The sequence below is a fragment of the Otolemur garnettii genome, unplaced genomic scaffold (assembly GCF_000181295.1).
Source record: "Otolemur garnettii isolate 467f Iridium unplaced genomic scaffold, OtoGar3 scaffold00105, whole genome shotgun sequence".
Classification (NCBI taxonomy): Eukaryota; Metazoa; Chordata; class Mammalia; order Primates; family Galagidae; genus Otolemur; species Otolemur garnettii.
Genome location: NW_003852500.1, coordinates 7429174 through 7442607, shown reverse-complemented (window position 1 = coordinate 7442607; position 13434 = coordinate 7429174). Strand labels below are relative to the sequence as shown.

At 37.6% G+C, this 13434-nt stretch overlaps 1 protein-coding gene and 1 pseudogene across 1 annotated transcript in view; both read right to left on the bottom strand.

The window, feature by feature from the left end:
- Positions 1 to 2326, bottom strand: part of LOC100948125 (olfactory receptor 6C74-like) — a 3650-nt gene extending 1324 nt beyond the window's left edge. Inside the window, exons 1-2 of the mRNA XM_012809399.1 lie at positions 2277 to 2326; positions 1480 to 1559 (exon numbers count right to left, since the gene is read on the bottom strand). Coding sequence (XP_012664853.1) covers positions 1480 to 1559; positions 2277 to 2326 — 130 coding nt within the window. The remainder of the gene's footprint in view (positions 1 to 1479; positions 1560 to 2276) is intronic.
- Positions 2327 to 7476: 5150 nt separating this feature from the next.
- Positions 7477 to 8315, bottom strand: LOC100947808 (annotated as a pseudogene).
- Between the last annotated feature and the right edge of the window lie 5119 nt (positions 8316 to 13434).

Sequence of the window (13434 nt, the reverse complement as noted above, 5' to 3'; positions counted from 1 at the left end):
TTTTAATGACATGAAGGTTATGTTAACCAGTTTGATGAGAGTATTTCAAAATGTATATGAAAACAGCACACTGTGCCCCATGATTGCATTAATGTACACAGTTATGCTAGAAGAAATAGAAAAAAAGAAAACACTGTTTGCTTGCAATTACTATTCTGAACATTTTCTGTGATTAAATATTTTATTTAAAATTATTTGAACTTTTACCTTGTTAAATTGTAAAAATTAAAGATTTATTCTTTTGGCTTCATTTTTGAGAATAAATTTGTTGTGTACCTTAAACCTCTTTGGAAAATGATCTCTTAGAATAATACTCCATATAAGGTAAACAATAAATAATGAAATCATTAACTTTTGTAGACAAGGATAGTAAAACTAATAGATAACAATGAAGGCTGTCATCTTACAAAAAATATTTTTTCATGGGGGTCACAACATAAGTTTCTACATTTCTGGTATGACATGATTCTATAATGCACTCCTATGTACTGCCTTTAGCCATCGGAAAATAGAAAGCATGAAAAAATATGTTTCTGTTACAATATTTCAACCCTTTAGTTTTCTGAAGTCCATTTAGCCTGAGTTCTTCGCTTAAGACCTTCTAGTGAGCAAGAAACTCATTCTCATAGTAAGCATAACTACCCAGCCCATGGCTTTAAAAGAAATCATGTCTAAAGATGGGGGAATAATAGTTACACGACTTTGTTGTTCCAAATGAACGGATAAACATAAAATAGGGAGTCGGGATCCCTCTCCTTGTATCAAAGAAGCAGAATAGCAGTGCTTCTTTCTGCTTTTAGTTATAAATCATCTTTCAACTTTCCCTTTCTTTGTGGGAATATTGTTACACTAGAAAATTCTAGTGTTTTTGGAATCACACCTGGATGCCCATTGTAATCATGAGAGAAATATTAACTGTTTTAGAAAGCCAATACCTGGCTCGGTGCCTGTAACTCAACCGGTAGGATGCTGGCCACATACACTGGAGTTGGTGGGTTCACATCAGGCCTGGGCCTGCCAAACAACAATGACAACTACAGAAAAAACAAACAAACAAACAAACAAACAACAACAACAACAAAAACTAGCCAGGCTTTGTGTAGTCCCATCTACTTGGGAGGCTGAGGCAAGAAAATCACTTAAGTCCAAGCGTTTGAGATTGCTGTGAGCTGTGAGGCTATGGCACTCTACCTAGGGCAACATAGTGAGATTCTGTCTCAAAAAAAAAAAAAAAAAAAAAAAAAAAAAGCCAATACCCAGCCAGAAACCACATGAACTGCTACTTGATCTTTGGGGAGGGTTCTGGCTTCTAGTGAATAAGGCAGCATAATTAAATGGTACTTCATTTAGATCTTGGATTTGGCCAAATCCATTGCTTTAACTATACATGATCTACTACACTGGCTTAGGCACAACTAGTCCCTGGTTGATATATTTGACCCATTAGACTGCAAATCATCTCTGTGGTTAAGTACTCACCGAGAAGTAACTCATAGGAAACAGCTTCTTCAATCGTGTGCCTCCTTTTTCTTCCAACAAACCAGGATTGTTCTTCTGGGCTAATGGAAAAGAAAAAGAAAAAAAGAACACTCTTAACTGAGATGCCCCTATATTTGTCCTATAAAAAAGTCCATGGATGACATAAGTCTTAAACCAATAGGAAATTGTTCAGGCTAATTATGTTAAGAAAGACAGATTTCCAAACTCTGGAGGACTAATAGTCAGAGCCTTCCCTTACGCTGATCTGGCTGATAAGTCCTAGACCGTCACGATGCCCCAAATCTGCACTAACATTTGCTGGTGTGACTCTTAAAATTCCTGAATATATTTGTATTTATTCTATGAGACATTTTGACACAGTCCATCATGAACATCAAGTACAGTTGGTTGTATGTTCAACCCAAAAGAGACTCAGGAAAAAGAGACAACATAGGTCAAATTTCCTTGCTCATAGATTCTGTTACTCACTTTCCCATTAACTACTGACTCTTCACGTATCTGAGTAGATGAGCATCATTGCAATCAGAAATGGAAATACATGTAAATGCCCTGAGGATCGATTTACCACAGGGTTATTTATCAGCCCAGTGAGGTCACACAAGGTCCAAAGCAACACCCGGACTTTATTAGAGGAGCCTGAAAAAAGGAAAGGACCTAAAAATCATAGTAGGCTCCCAGGGGACAGTTAATTGTTTGATGCTGAGAATGGAAAAATTCAGCAGAAGTGTATTGTAATTACTACGTCACTGAGTATGGTGACATACTGCCATCCTTACCAATAATCCACACAGTCCTCTGTGGAAGTCTTCGCTGGTAGCTGTACCATGATTGCCCCAGGGTTATCAAATTTGTAAATTCCCAAATTACATATAGCAAGAAAGACAGATTTGAACAACAAAAATGCTTTTCGACAGTCATGTTTTCTTTGCTTTTGTTTGTTTGTTTTTTATTTTGATATTTTCCTGATGGGGGCATAATTTCTTTATATAAAATGCACAAATCTTAACCGCACAGCTGGATAACTTTTTACATATGTAAACAGCCACGTAACCACTATTCAACCACTAGTCATAACATTCCTTTCCACTATACATTTCTTTGTGCCCCTTCCCAGTCAATGTCCTACCCTAAGAGAAACAATTATTTTTATTTCTAGCATCTAAAATTACTTTTCCTTGTTTGAATACAGTATGTGTTTCTTTCTCATCTATCTTTTTTTTCTCTCAACATGTTCTGAGACTCATCCATGCTATTCTGTGTGTCAGTGACCTGTTTTTCATACTGCTTTGCAGTAGTCTGCTATAGAAGTCTAACGCAGTTTTTCATTCTTCCATTGAAAGACATTTGTGCCTTTTCCAGTTCTGTGCTAATTCTACAAATTTTAGCATAGTTCTTAACACTTTCTACAAGACACTGCAAAACAGTTTCTGAAATTGGATCTAGGCTCTCAGCAGCAGTGCACAAGAATTCAAGTTGTTCCACATTCTCACCAACACTTGGTCTTGTAAGACAGCTGTCCCCAACCTTTGGAACTAGGGACCGGTTACATGGAAGACAATATTTCCTGGAACTGGAGGTGGGAGGAATTGTTTTGGGATGATTCAAGTCCATCACATTTATGGTGCACTTTGTTTCTATTACTATTACCTTGTAATATATCATGAAATCCTTGTACATCTCCCTGTAATGCAGAATCAATAGGAGCATTGAGCTTGCCTTCCTGCAACTAGATGGTCCCAGTGCTTGCATTACCACCTCAGTTCCCACCTGACATCATCAGGCATAAGATTCTCATAAGGCGAGCACAACCTAGGTCCTTCACACGCACAGTTTACAATAGAGTTTGCATTCCTATGAGAATCTGCTGCAACAGCTGATCTGACATGAAGAACAGCTCAGGCCACAATGTGAGCAATGGGGAGTAGATGTAAATACAGATGAAGCTTTGCTCACTTGTCTGCAGCTCACCTCTTGCTGTGTAGCCCAGCTCCTAACAGGCCCAGGAGTGGGGACCGCAGTTGTAATGCATTTCTAACTGGAGGCATTCTGCCTGGTGTTAGGCGTACTTTATGGTGTTTTTTAAATTTATTTTTCTTGTATTTTAATAATTGTATTAAAAGGTATATCCTTTAGTGCCAAAACATATGGCGGTTGGTTAGGTTACCTCTGCCAATGCAAAATTAACACTGACATGTTCAAGATATTGAAATGGTTCAGCCTTTTGGGAAAAATGAAAAGTCATCTTTTAGATAATGTGGTTTATGAAAGTTAAGGATAAGATATACTCTGGTCATTTGGCTTATTTTTCAGTGCTTGTTCATCCATAACATGATGTCAAAATTGGTTACAATGGATCTAGATGGACTTTGGTTAATTGCCCTGAATAACCATCTACAGCACTTCAACACTGTAGTTCTCCCTACATCCACCAACTGTCATGGGGAATCCTAAACACTACCTCAGCAACCTCGTAAGACTTTTCTTAAGTCTTTGTTTTGGCACAGTAAGGGCATTAGTGAAAGTATATCCTCTTTTGATAAGATTCTAAATTAGAAGCAATGGCAATTTTATAAGAACAGTCCTTTATAAAAATTTCTAGAGTGTTAAATCTAGCCTGAACTTACTTTAGTGGGATAAAACAAGTTTTCACAATGACAATTGATTCTGAGTTTCTCAGACAATAGAAACAAATTTTCTCAATGGGACAAGATCGAGGCACTAGGTTCTATACAAAAATTTTCGTTATAGATAAAAATAGTACCTGTTTTTTAGAAAAAGATGTCAAAGATAATTTAATAAATATGCCAAACTTACTAGGTTTGTGCTGTTGCTTTATGTAAAAATGCCCTAAAATTTAATGTAATTGGCTCGGTGCCTGTGGCTCAAGCGGCTAAGGTGCCAGCCACATACACCTAAGGTGGCGGGTTCGAATCCCCAGCCCGGGCCCGCCAAACAACAATGATGGCTGCAACCAAAAAATGGCCGGGCATTGTGGCGGGTGCCTGTAGTCCCAGCTACTTGGGAGGCTGAGGCAGGAGACTCGCTTGAGCCCAGGAGTTGGAGGTTGCTGTGAGCTGTGATGCCATGGCCCTCTACCCAGGGGGATAGCTTGAGGCTGTCTCAAAAAAAAAAAAAATTAATGTAATTCCCATATAGTAATAAAGTCCACATCTCTAGATTACTTTCTGTTTGCACTATGAGTGCCAAGAAACCATTTACATGCCTGGAATATTACCCCTTATTATGCCTTAAAAGTCCATTTGTGAAGTGTTGGTTTTGGTATAAACCTCAAAATTTAAACATTTAAGTTAAGTAGGATACCATTTTTAGTACCAACTAAATAGAGTACACTGATCTGATGTGTATAGTAAGTTAGACCAATGTTAGAAATGAAAATTCGGTTTATATTCCCAGGCTTGTCATTAGTATTTCACATTTATGCTTTTAGCTTTGATCTGAATGCTTCACAGATGAATTCAAATTTAAACATAATTCTACTACAGTATCATTAATCAGGCACCTTTTCCAAATCTGAGAACTTTATGCTGATCTAGTTGTGATGCTTTTTTTTCTTTGAAATTATTTTATTTTGAAACATTTCAAAACTACAGAGAACTTTCAAGAATAGTATAAGAAAATCTGTATTGTATTAAACACCCGTGCACACCCCCCACCCCCACCCTTGCTGCTGCTGGGTGTGGTAGCCTACACCTATAATCCTAGTATTCTGGGACCCACCAAGGCCTTAGGATCCCTTGAGCTCAGGACCGGCCTTAGCAAGAGTGAGATCCTGTCTCAACTTAAAATAACAACAACAAAAAGATTTAGAAAAATTAGCCTGGCTTTATGGTGGTTGTGATGTTTTGATAGCTTAAATCCATTACAACATTATGAAATCCATACATTAGGGTTGTAGAGAAAAGCCTTCAAGGAGCTTTTTTGTTGCTGTAATAATCATATTTAAATAGATAAACAAAAAAGTTCCCGCTTGTCAGAAGTCTGCCTAAATAACAAAATTGAACTGTTCATGTCTTAATATTCATAATCATATGTAGCTGTGTTCAATGTTAACCTTTAGTTTGAACTGGAAAAGATAAACCACAACTGTGAGTTAAATTTGGATGGCAAGAATGTATGTATATCATGTATCCAGTGACCAAGTTTCCATTTTTATACATATCACTACTTTCTGGTAATCCTGTTATAGGATGGATGCAAGATATCAAGACCCAAAGTCAATTAATATAGTGCCAATTAGGAAGTCTTTATTAAAGAAAAGACCAAAAAGCTGGCTGTTCCCCCAATATGGAGAGCAGCCCAGACCAGCGGTAGAGTTCAGCTTATATAATGTGGGCTGATGCGATCTTGGGTGAGTTTGCATGATTGGAAAATTGCAGAGGCAGGTATTGTTTTTTATTTTTTAATTTTTTAATTTTTTTTATTAAATGATAGCTGTATACATTAATGCAATCACGGGGTACAGTGTGTTGTTTTTATATACAATTTGAAATATTTTCATCAAACTGGTTAACATAGCCTTTATGTCATTTTCTTAGTTATCGTGTTAAGACATTTATATTCTACTCCTGGAAAGATCACTTGTACCCATGTAAGATAAACCATAGAAGTGATCCCTCCAATCACCCTCCCTCCACCCATCCCCTGCCCTCTTCTCCCTTCTCCTCCCCATATTCTTAGGCTATAATTAGGTTATAGCTTTCATGTGAAAGCTATAAATTAGTTTCATAATAGGGCTGTGTACATTGGATGCTTTTTCTTCCATTCTTGTGATACGTTGCTAAGAAGCACATTTTTCAGCTCCATCTGGCAGGTATTGTTTAAATGCTTACAGGGTATACAATAAAAATAATCCCAGACATCCAGTCACATTGGTTATAGTCATTCCTTCTAACAATATCTTTCTAGCCACCATGTCTGGTTGGGCCTCTGAGTATGGTGGGGGTCACGGAGGGTAAATTGGGGAAGTGTGGACTAGTTTCTGCAGCTCAGACTTCTCAGCACCACAATCTCTGCTTTCCCCTTTTTTTTCCTTCTGTCTTCTTTAACATTTCATTAAACAGTAAACAGTTTATTATGATTTCTTACATACTTATACTATACTTAATGACTAATGTTTTCTACCGTTTATCATTTATTAATCTTTTTGTTATGTATTTTACCTACTCCTAAACTATTGTTATGCCTTAGTAACTTCCCTAAACTAGTGTTAAGCCTTAGTAACTTCCCTAAACTACTGTTAAGCAGTCTCCCTCCCCCTCCTGCTATTGATTGTGTCTTGCTGATTTAGCAAGAATTTAAAGGTGAAGCAAAAAGAAAGGCAGTAAAGAGGGGGTGAGAGTGACAGGATTTTTATCCCATTCAGTCCAGCTGCCACGGCCAAGACATGTAACTATACTTTTAAGACACTCCAGCACTTTCCAGACACCAGTGTGGCAATCATTTGCCATAGGCTACTTTGTCTTTAACTACATACTGATTTTGATTACAAGCTAATGGTCTCAAATTAGATCATATATGCTTCAAACTTTTGGTCCTGTTGTCCTACTTGGCCCACATAACTTTAAATGAGCCAGAGGTTGCTTCTACATATAATAAGATATGTGATAAAAAAACCACTAGTGCTACTGTTAAAATTCAGGCTATTAAGGAGGATGTGTTTCCTAAATTGAAAATTTAATGAAATGGCTAACATGGATCTGAGAGGTAGATAATCCCTTAAAGTGTTGTATCTTTTATAAAATAAACTTCAAATATTAGCTGACTAGATCAGTGAAGTAATTTCCCCCTTTGCTATTCCAACTCCATTTTGTGTATTTTGAAGATGATTAATATTTTAATTCTTAGATTGTAGCAGAAAATTATAACATTAGAAAATGTTCTCTATCTGGAGAGTAACAGTGAACCAAATTTACCAATTGGGGAACCCTTTCAGGAATGTTGAGAGGTGACTTATTCTGTAGTAATTATGCTTCAATTGCTATGAGGTACACCCAGAAACAATCCATTTCAACTTCTGAACATTTGGTTTGGAACAGTTGTTTGATGAATATTCAGTTAAATGCTTGGATACAAACTCTTCCCAGAAGATCAGATCTCTGCCATTTATACTAGAATGTTTCTGAAGACATTCTACTCCTTCAGTTAACTCTATATACTCTGCGCTTGGGTCTCCAACACAAAGATAGACAACGTAGCACAGAAGGCTTTGCCATAGAAAATACGATTCCCCAATTGACATGCCTTGATTTGAACGTCTAGTCTTTCAAAATTAAGGCAATTTCTCCTTTCAAATGGTAAGTTTTCTTCAATGAGAGAATGGTAAAATTGCAGAAATTAAAAGGCAAATGTAATTTTGACTTTCCAATACAATCTTTTCCATCTAATCAAGTCTGACACTGTAAACCTGTTGCTGACTCATTCAGATCAAGTCAGTTACCAATTGGATATTCCTTTCCTTTTCTATTAATTTTACAGCCAAATAGAAGCAGCTGAGTCTGACACACCCAAGGTGACTGGGCTACATCTTCATTGTAGGTAGTAATCAGTTCAGTAAATTCACAGCTAGAGGAATTGTCTCTATGTCAAAGCCAAAGAACTGAGTGAGACTAAGAAAATCTTTTATTTCAAAGTACCTTAGTCTGGCAGTCATTCTGAGGCCATTATCATGTGCAGATTCAATTAGCCTCAAGCTGTAGTGTAGACCTTTGGCTGATATCTAGACTCCTGTCTAGAATGCCCAATGGGGCATTCAGCTGGTGTAGCAGATTCTGGGAGTCAATTGTCAGTTTCTCCATCTTCTTGATAGCAGCTGCTACTCCTCAGTGTTAACCAGGCCTGCTCTCACCTGACCCTGTGATGTCAAATATGAAAGGCCAATGAGGCAAGGGACTTGCAGGGAAGAGGACCTGAAGAGGGAGAGACATCCTGGGTGGGGATCTCCACATCACTGCCCTCAACAGGGTCACCTTGGAGCCAAAGCTCTTACATTGTTTTACTTTTGCCTTTTCTTAATGACTACTTACACAGAAACCTTTTTATTTACTTACCGGCCATTTGAAATCTTCTTTGGTGAAGTACATTAAAACTTCTTTGTGTATTCTGGATATTTGTCCAAGTTAGAACTGAGAAGACTTTATCCTAGTGTGTAACTAACTGGCTTTTTAAAATTTCCTTATGATGCTGCTGGACATGCAGAATGTTTTTTAATTTAATGAAGTTCAATGTGTCAAGGTTTTTCTTTAGGGCTTAGTGCTTCTAGATCCTGCTTAAGAAATCTTCACTCACTTCAAGGTAACAGAAACATTATCCTATGTTTTCTTACAGAAGTTTTTTAATTTTTAATTTCATATTCAGGCTTAGAGTCTGTTTTAAATTGATATTATGTATATTAACTAAAGTCGATGTGAAGGTTTCCATATCTATGCAGCTCTAATAATCAGGTGCTCTAGTAATGTATTGGAATGCCCTATTTCCCAAATGAAAGCATATAGGTGCCTATGTCTAAAGTAAGCCATGTATGTCCAGTCTACTTCTATACTCTGTATTCTGTCCTATGGATATATTTTTCCATCCTTACATTAATATTACACTGTCTCAATTAAGGTAACTGCAAAGTGCTTCTTCCTCTATTTTCTGAAAGTGTTTGTGAATGATTAGTGTAATACTTATCAAATGTTTCCTAAATACTATATTATAAAACTCACCAATCAAACCTGGAGTTTCCCTTGCAGGAATAGTTTTAATTATAAATTTAATTTCTTTAATACCCCAAAAAAACTATTTCAATTTTCTGTTTCTGAAGGAGGCAGCCATGATGGTGGACTGAAATCAGCTTCCACAGGCAACTCTTGTGGAGAGGACTGAAGGTGGCAAGTGGATAGCCACCTTCAGATAGATCATCTCAGAGAGAACATTGTGAATCAAAAGAGAGATGACAGGGGCACTCAAAATGAAAGGGAAGGAGGTGATGCACCTCCTTTGTGGTTTGAAGGTACACAGGGCAGATGAGCACACACATAGCAAAGACATATAGGGAAAGCACAGAGGGGGGAATCCTGGGGCTCCAAACTCTCCCCATGATCACTGCTATCAAATAAGCAAGAAGGATCCTCCACTGCAGAAAGCTGCAAAACTGACATAAGGAGCTAGATGGAGACTGTGCAAAAGCACTGCTTCGGAGATAAGGCATAGCCATGATCTACCTGTTCATAAACACTGGGTGCTGAAGTTGGCAGCATTTAAAAATCCTAGATGGAGGCGGCACCTGTAGCTCAGTGAGTAGGGCACTGGCCATATACACCCAGACTGGCAGGTTCGAAACCAACCTGGGCCAGCTAAAAAACAACAATGACAACTGCAAACTGCAACAACAACAACAGCAACAAAAATAGCTGGGCATTGTGGCAGGTGCCAGTAGTCACAGCTACTTAGGAGATTGAGGCTAGAGAATTGCTTAGGCCCAAGAGTTTGAGGTTGCTGTGAGCTGTGATGCCATGGCACTCTACCCAGGGCAACAGCTTGAGACTCTATCTCAAAATAAATAAATAAATAAATAAATACAAATAAAAAATAAAAACCCTACCTTCTGCCTCTACCTGATAGGGCCAAATGTAGGGACCTGCCCAAATAAAACCAACCCGCCCAGAAAGAATGTCCTGCCAAGGAAGGAATAAATGCGCCAATCCTGACACCCAAACTCTTATATTCCCACCTCATCTGCCTCCTTTAACCCACATGCTGACTTCTTTTTATAACTCAGCCTATTGGCACCAGAGTGAATAAAGGCCACATTGCTCACACAGAACCTGGACTCTGCTACCTTTAGTTCATGTCTTGAAATAACCTCTCACTTTTGGTCCTTAACCTCTCATTATCCAGGGGTCAGATCCTATGCTGCTGGCTTCCCCATCATCTCTACCTGTCTGGGAAAGGAGATAGGGGTGGGGTGGCCAAGAACTCTCAGAAGCCCCATAGGCAAGTGCCAAATGCCTGGGGTACCACAGCCTATGAAAATGGGTGGGGCTGTGCTGAAGCCAGCACACAACCAACAAATGCTGCCATCTGTGTAGCTGAGTGAGCAACCCTCAGTCTTGCACAGGCCATCAATTGCCACCTTCAGAAGACACAAGTGAGATCACACTCAAGTTATAAGTGTTAACAAATACTACCACTCATGATTCAGAGCTGGGCAAAGTCCAAGTCAGTAAGGGCAACTGCCCTGGATGGTGCTGAACTCAAGCTGGAGCAGGATGACAACTCCCACTGCTGCCTACATATCTGACCCCAGCAGTTCTCAAGCTGGCTGATGCTTAGAATCCCTGCTGCTGACAGAACTAGGTGGAGCATTTGCTCATTCTGCAACACAAAGAACACTAGAGCCAAACAGAGGGGAATGGTGAGTCAGAAGACACAGAAGAGCAACAGTACTAAATGATCACAATATCTCTGTTCATCTCATGTCAGGTCAGTCCTCTCTCTAGAATAGGACACTAGTGCATCATCCAAAGACCTCTCTTTCTCTGTTAAGTAAGAGAATTCCTAGTAGAGGAGGAAGTGTGCATTACAACCTCATCTGTCTAGAGCTTGGAGAAGCGATTTCAGATGAGAAGAAATCAGAATAAGAGTTCTAGCTGAATAAAAAACATGTTTTGATACCTCTGAAGGATCTCAGTAGCTCTCAAACAATGGACCCCAACCTAGAGGAAATTGTCAAAATGTTAGAGATGGAATTCAGATAAGAATGTCAAATAATATGAATAGGATTGAACATAAAGTTGAAAACAAACACAAAGAAGCCCCCCTCCCAAGAAAAAAAAAGTTTCGGAACAGGAATGAAACTACTAAAGAAATAGATAACATCAGAAAATCTGTAACAGAATGTAAATAAATGAGAGTCATTTAGCGAATTTGAAAATACACCAGAAATCTTCAACAGTAAGCTAGAGCTAAACCAAGCAGAAGGGTGAATTTCAGAGCTTGAAGACAAGGCTTTTGAACTAACTATGTCAGTCAAGGTTACAGAATAAAACATAAGAAAGAAGGAGGAATGATAACTAAGAGAAGTATAGGACTATGCATAATGAACCAATACAAGAATTACAAGTAGGGAGAAGAAGAAAAAGCAAAAAACATAAAAAATATAATCAAGGGAATTATTGAGCAAAATATCCTTGATTTCACCAGAGATTTGGATTTGCATATACTAGATGGTCATCTAATACCCAAAAGATACACAGCAAATGGATATCTCTAAGACACATAGTCATCAATCTAGTCAAAATGAAGGAGAAAATTCTACCGCTGCAAGAGGAAGGCAACAACTAATCTGCTAAGCAAAATTCATCAGGCTAACAGCAGACTCTCAGCACAGACGAAGGAATCTCAGCATCCCTCAGAAGAGATGAAGGGATTGAGACCCAACTTGTAGCCTTCTTCAAGAGAGCAACTGCCAGCCAAGAATTTTGTATTCTGTAAAACTAAGTTTTATAACTTAGGGAGAAATAAAAGGTTTTCCAGACAAGCAAACACTAAGAGAATTTGTCACTACTAAATCTGACTTACAGGAAATAGTCACAATTGCATTATATATGGATTTGGACAATAGATAGCTATCAGTGTGAAAATGCTCAAAAGTTAAAGCTTATAGTTCTAATAAAACAATAGCAAAGAGGTAAAACCAAACAATAAGGTATCATCCAACATGATGAAGAGAACAGTATTTCGCATATCAATTCTAACATTGAACTTGAATGATCTGAATGCCCCACTTAAAAAACACAAACAGACTGAATGGATTAAAAAAAAATACTCCTAGTATATTTGTCTCCAAGAAATACGTATAACTCACAAGGACTCACACAGACTCTAGGTAAAGAGGTGGAAAAAAATATTCCATGAAAATAGAAACCAAAAGCGTACAGGTGTAGTCATTCTCATATCGGATAATATATAATTTAAATCAACAATGGTAAAATTGGCATTTTATAATGGAAAGGGAGCATTCAACAGGAAGACATAAAACCCAAAATATATATGCACCTAACACAGGAGCTCCCAGGTTCATAAAGCATATTCTACTAGAACTAAGCAAAAAAATAGAGAGGGTAATTGTAATTGCCAGAGACTTCAACACCATTACTGATAGAAAGGGACAGATCATTGAAGTAGAAGATCAATAAAGAAACACTAAATTTAAATAAGACCCTAAAATATTTGACATAGCAGACTTTGACTGCTCAAGATCAAGTAGATTTCATTCTACTCAAGATCTGCTGAATATACATTCTTTTCATCAACACATGTAACATATTCCAAAATTGATATCTTAGGCCACAATATCTTAGACCACGTACCTTCTCAGATAACAGTGGGAAAAAAACTACAAATCAATTTTAAGAGAAATTCTCAAACCTACACAACATCATGGAAATTAAACAACTTACTGGTAAATGATCCTTGGATCAATGATGAAATTTAAATGAAAATCAAAAGATTCCTTGAATTGAAGGATGAAAGAGACATATGTTTTCAAAATCTATGGTATATAGAAAAAAGAGAAAATTTGTAGGCTTAAATGCCTATGTCAAAAAGACATAAAGATCACAAATTAACAACCTAATGTCATATCTGAAAGAACTTGAAAAGGAAGATCAAACCAAACTCAAAGGCATCAGAAAAGAAGTAAAGCTTAAAACAGAACTAAATGAAATGGAAACAAACAAAAATACAAAAGATCAATGAAACAAAAGTTGTTCCTTCAAAAAGATAAACAAAATCAACAGACTGCTGGCCAGATTAAACAGAAATACACAAGAAAGGACTCAAATAAGCTTAATCAGAGATGAAAAAGGAAACATTACAACTGATTCCACAAAATACAAAATTTCACAAATACTATAAAAACCTCTAGACACA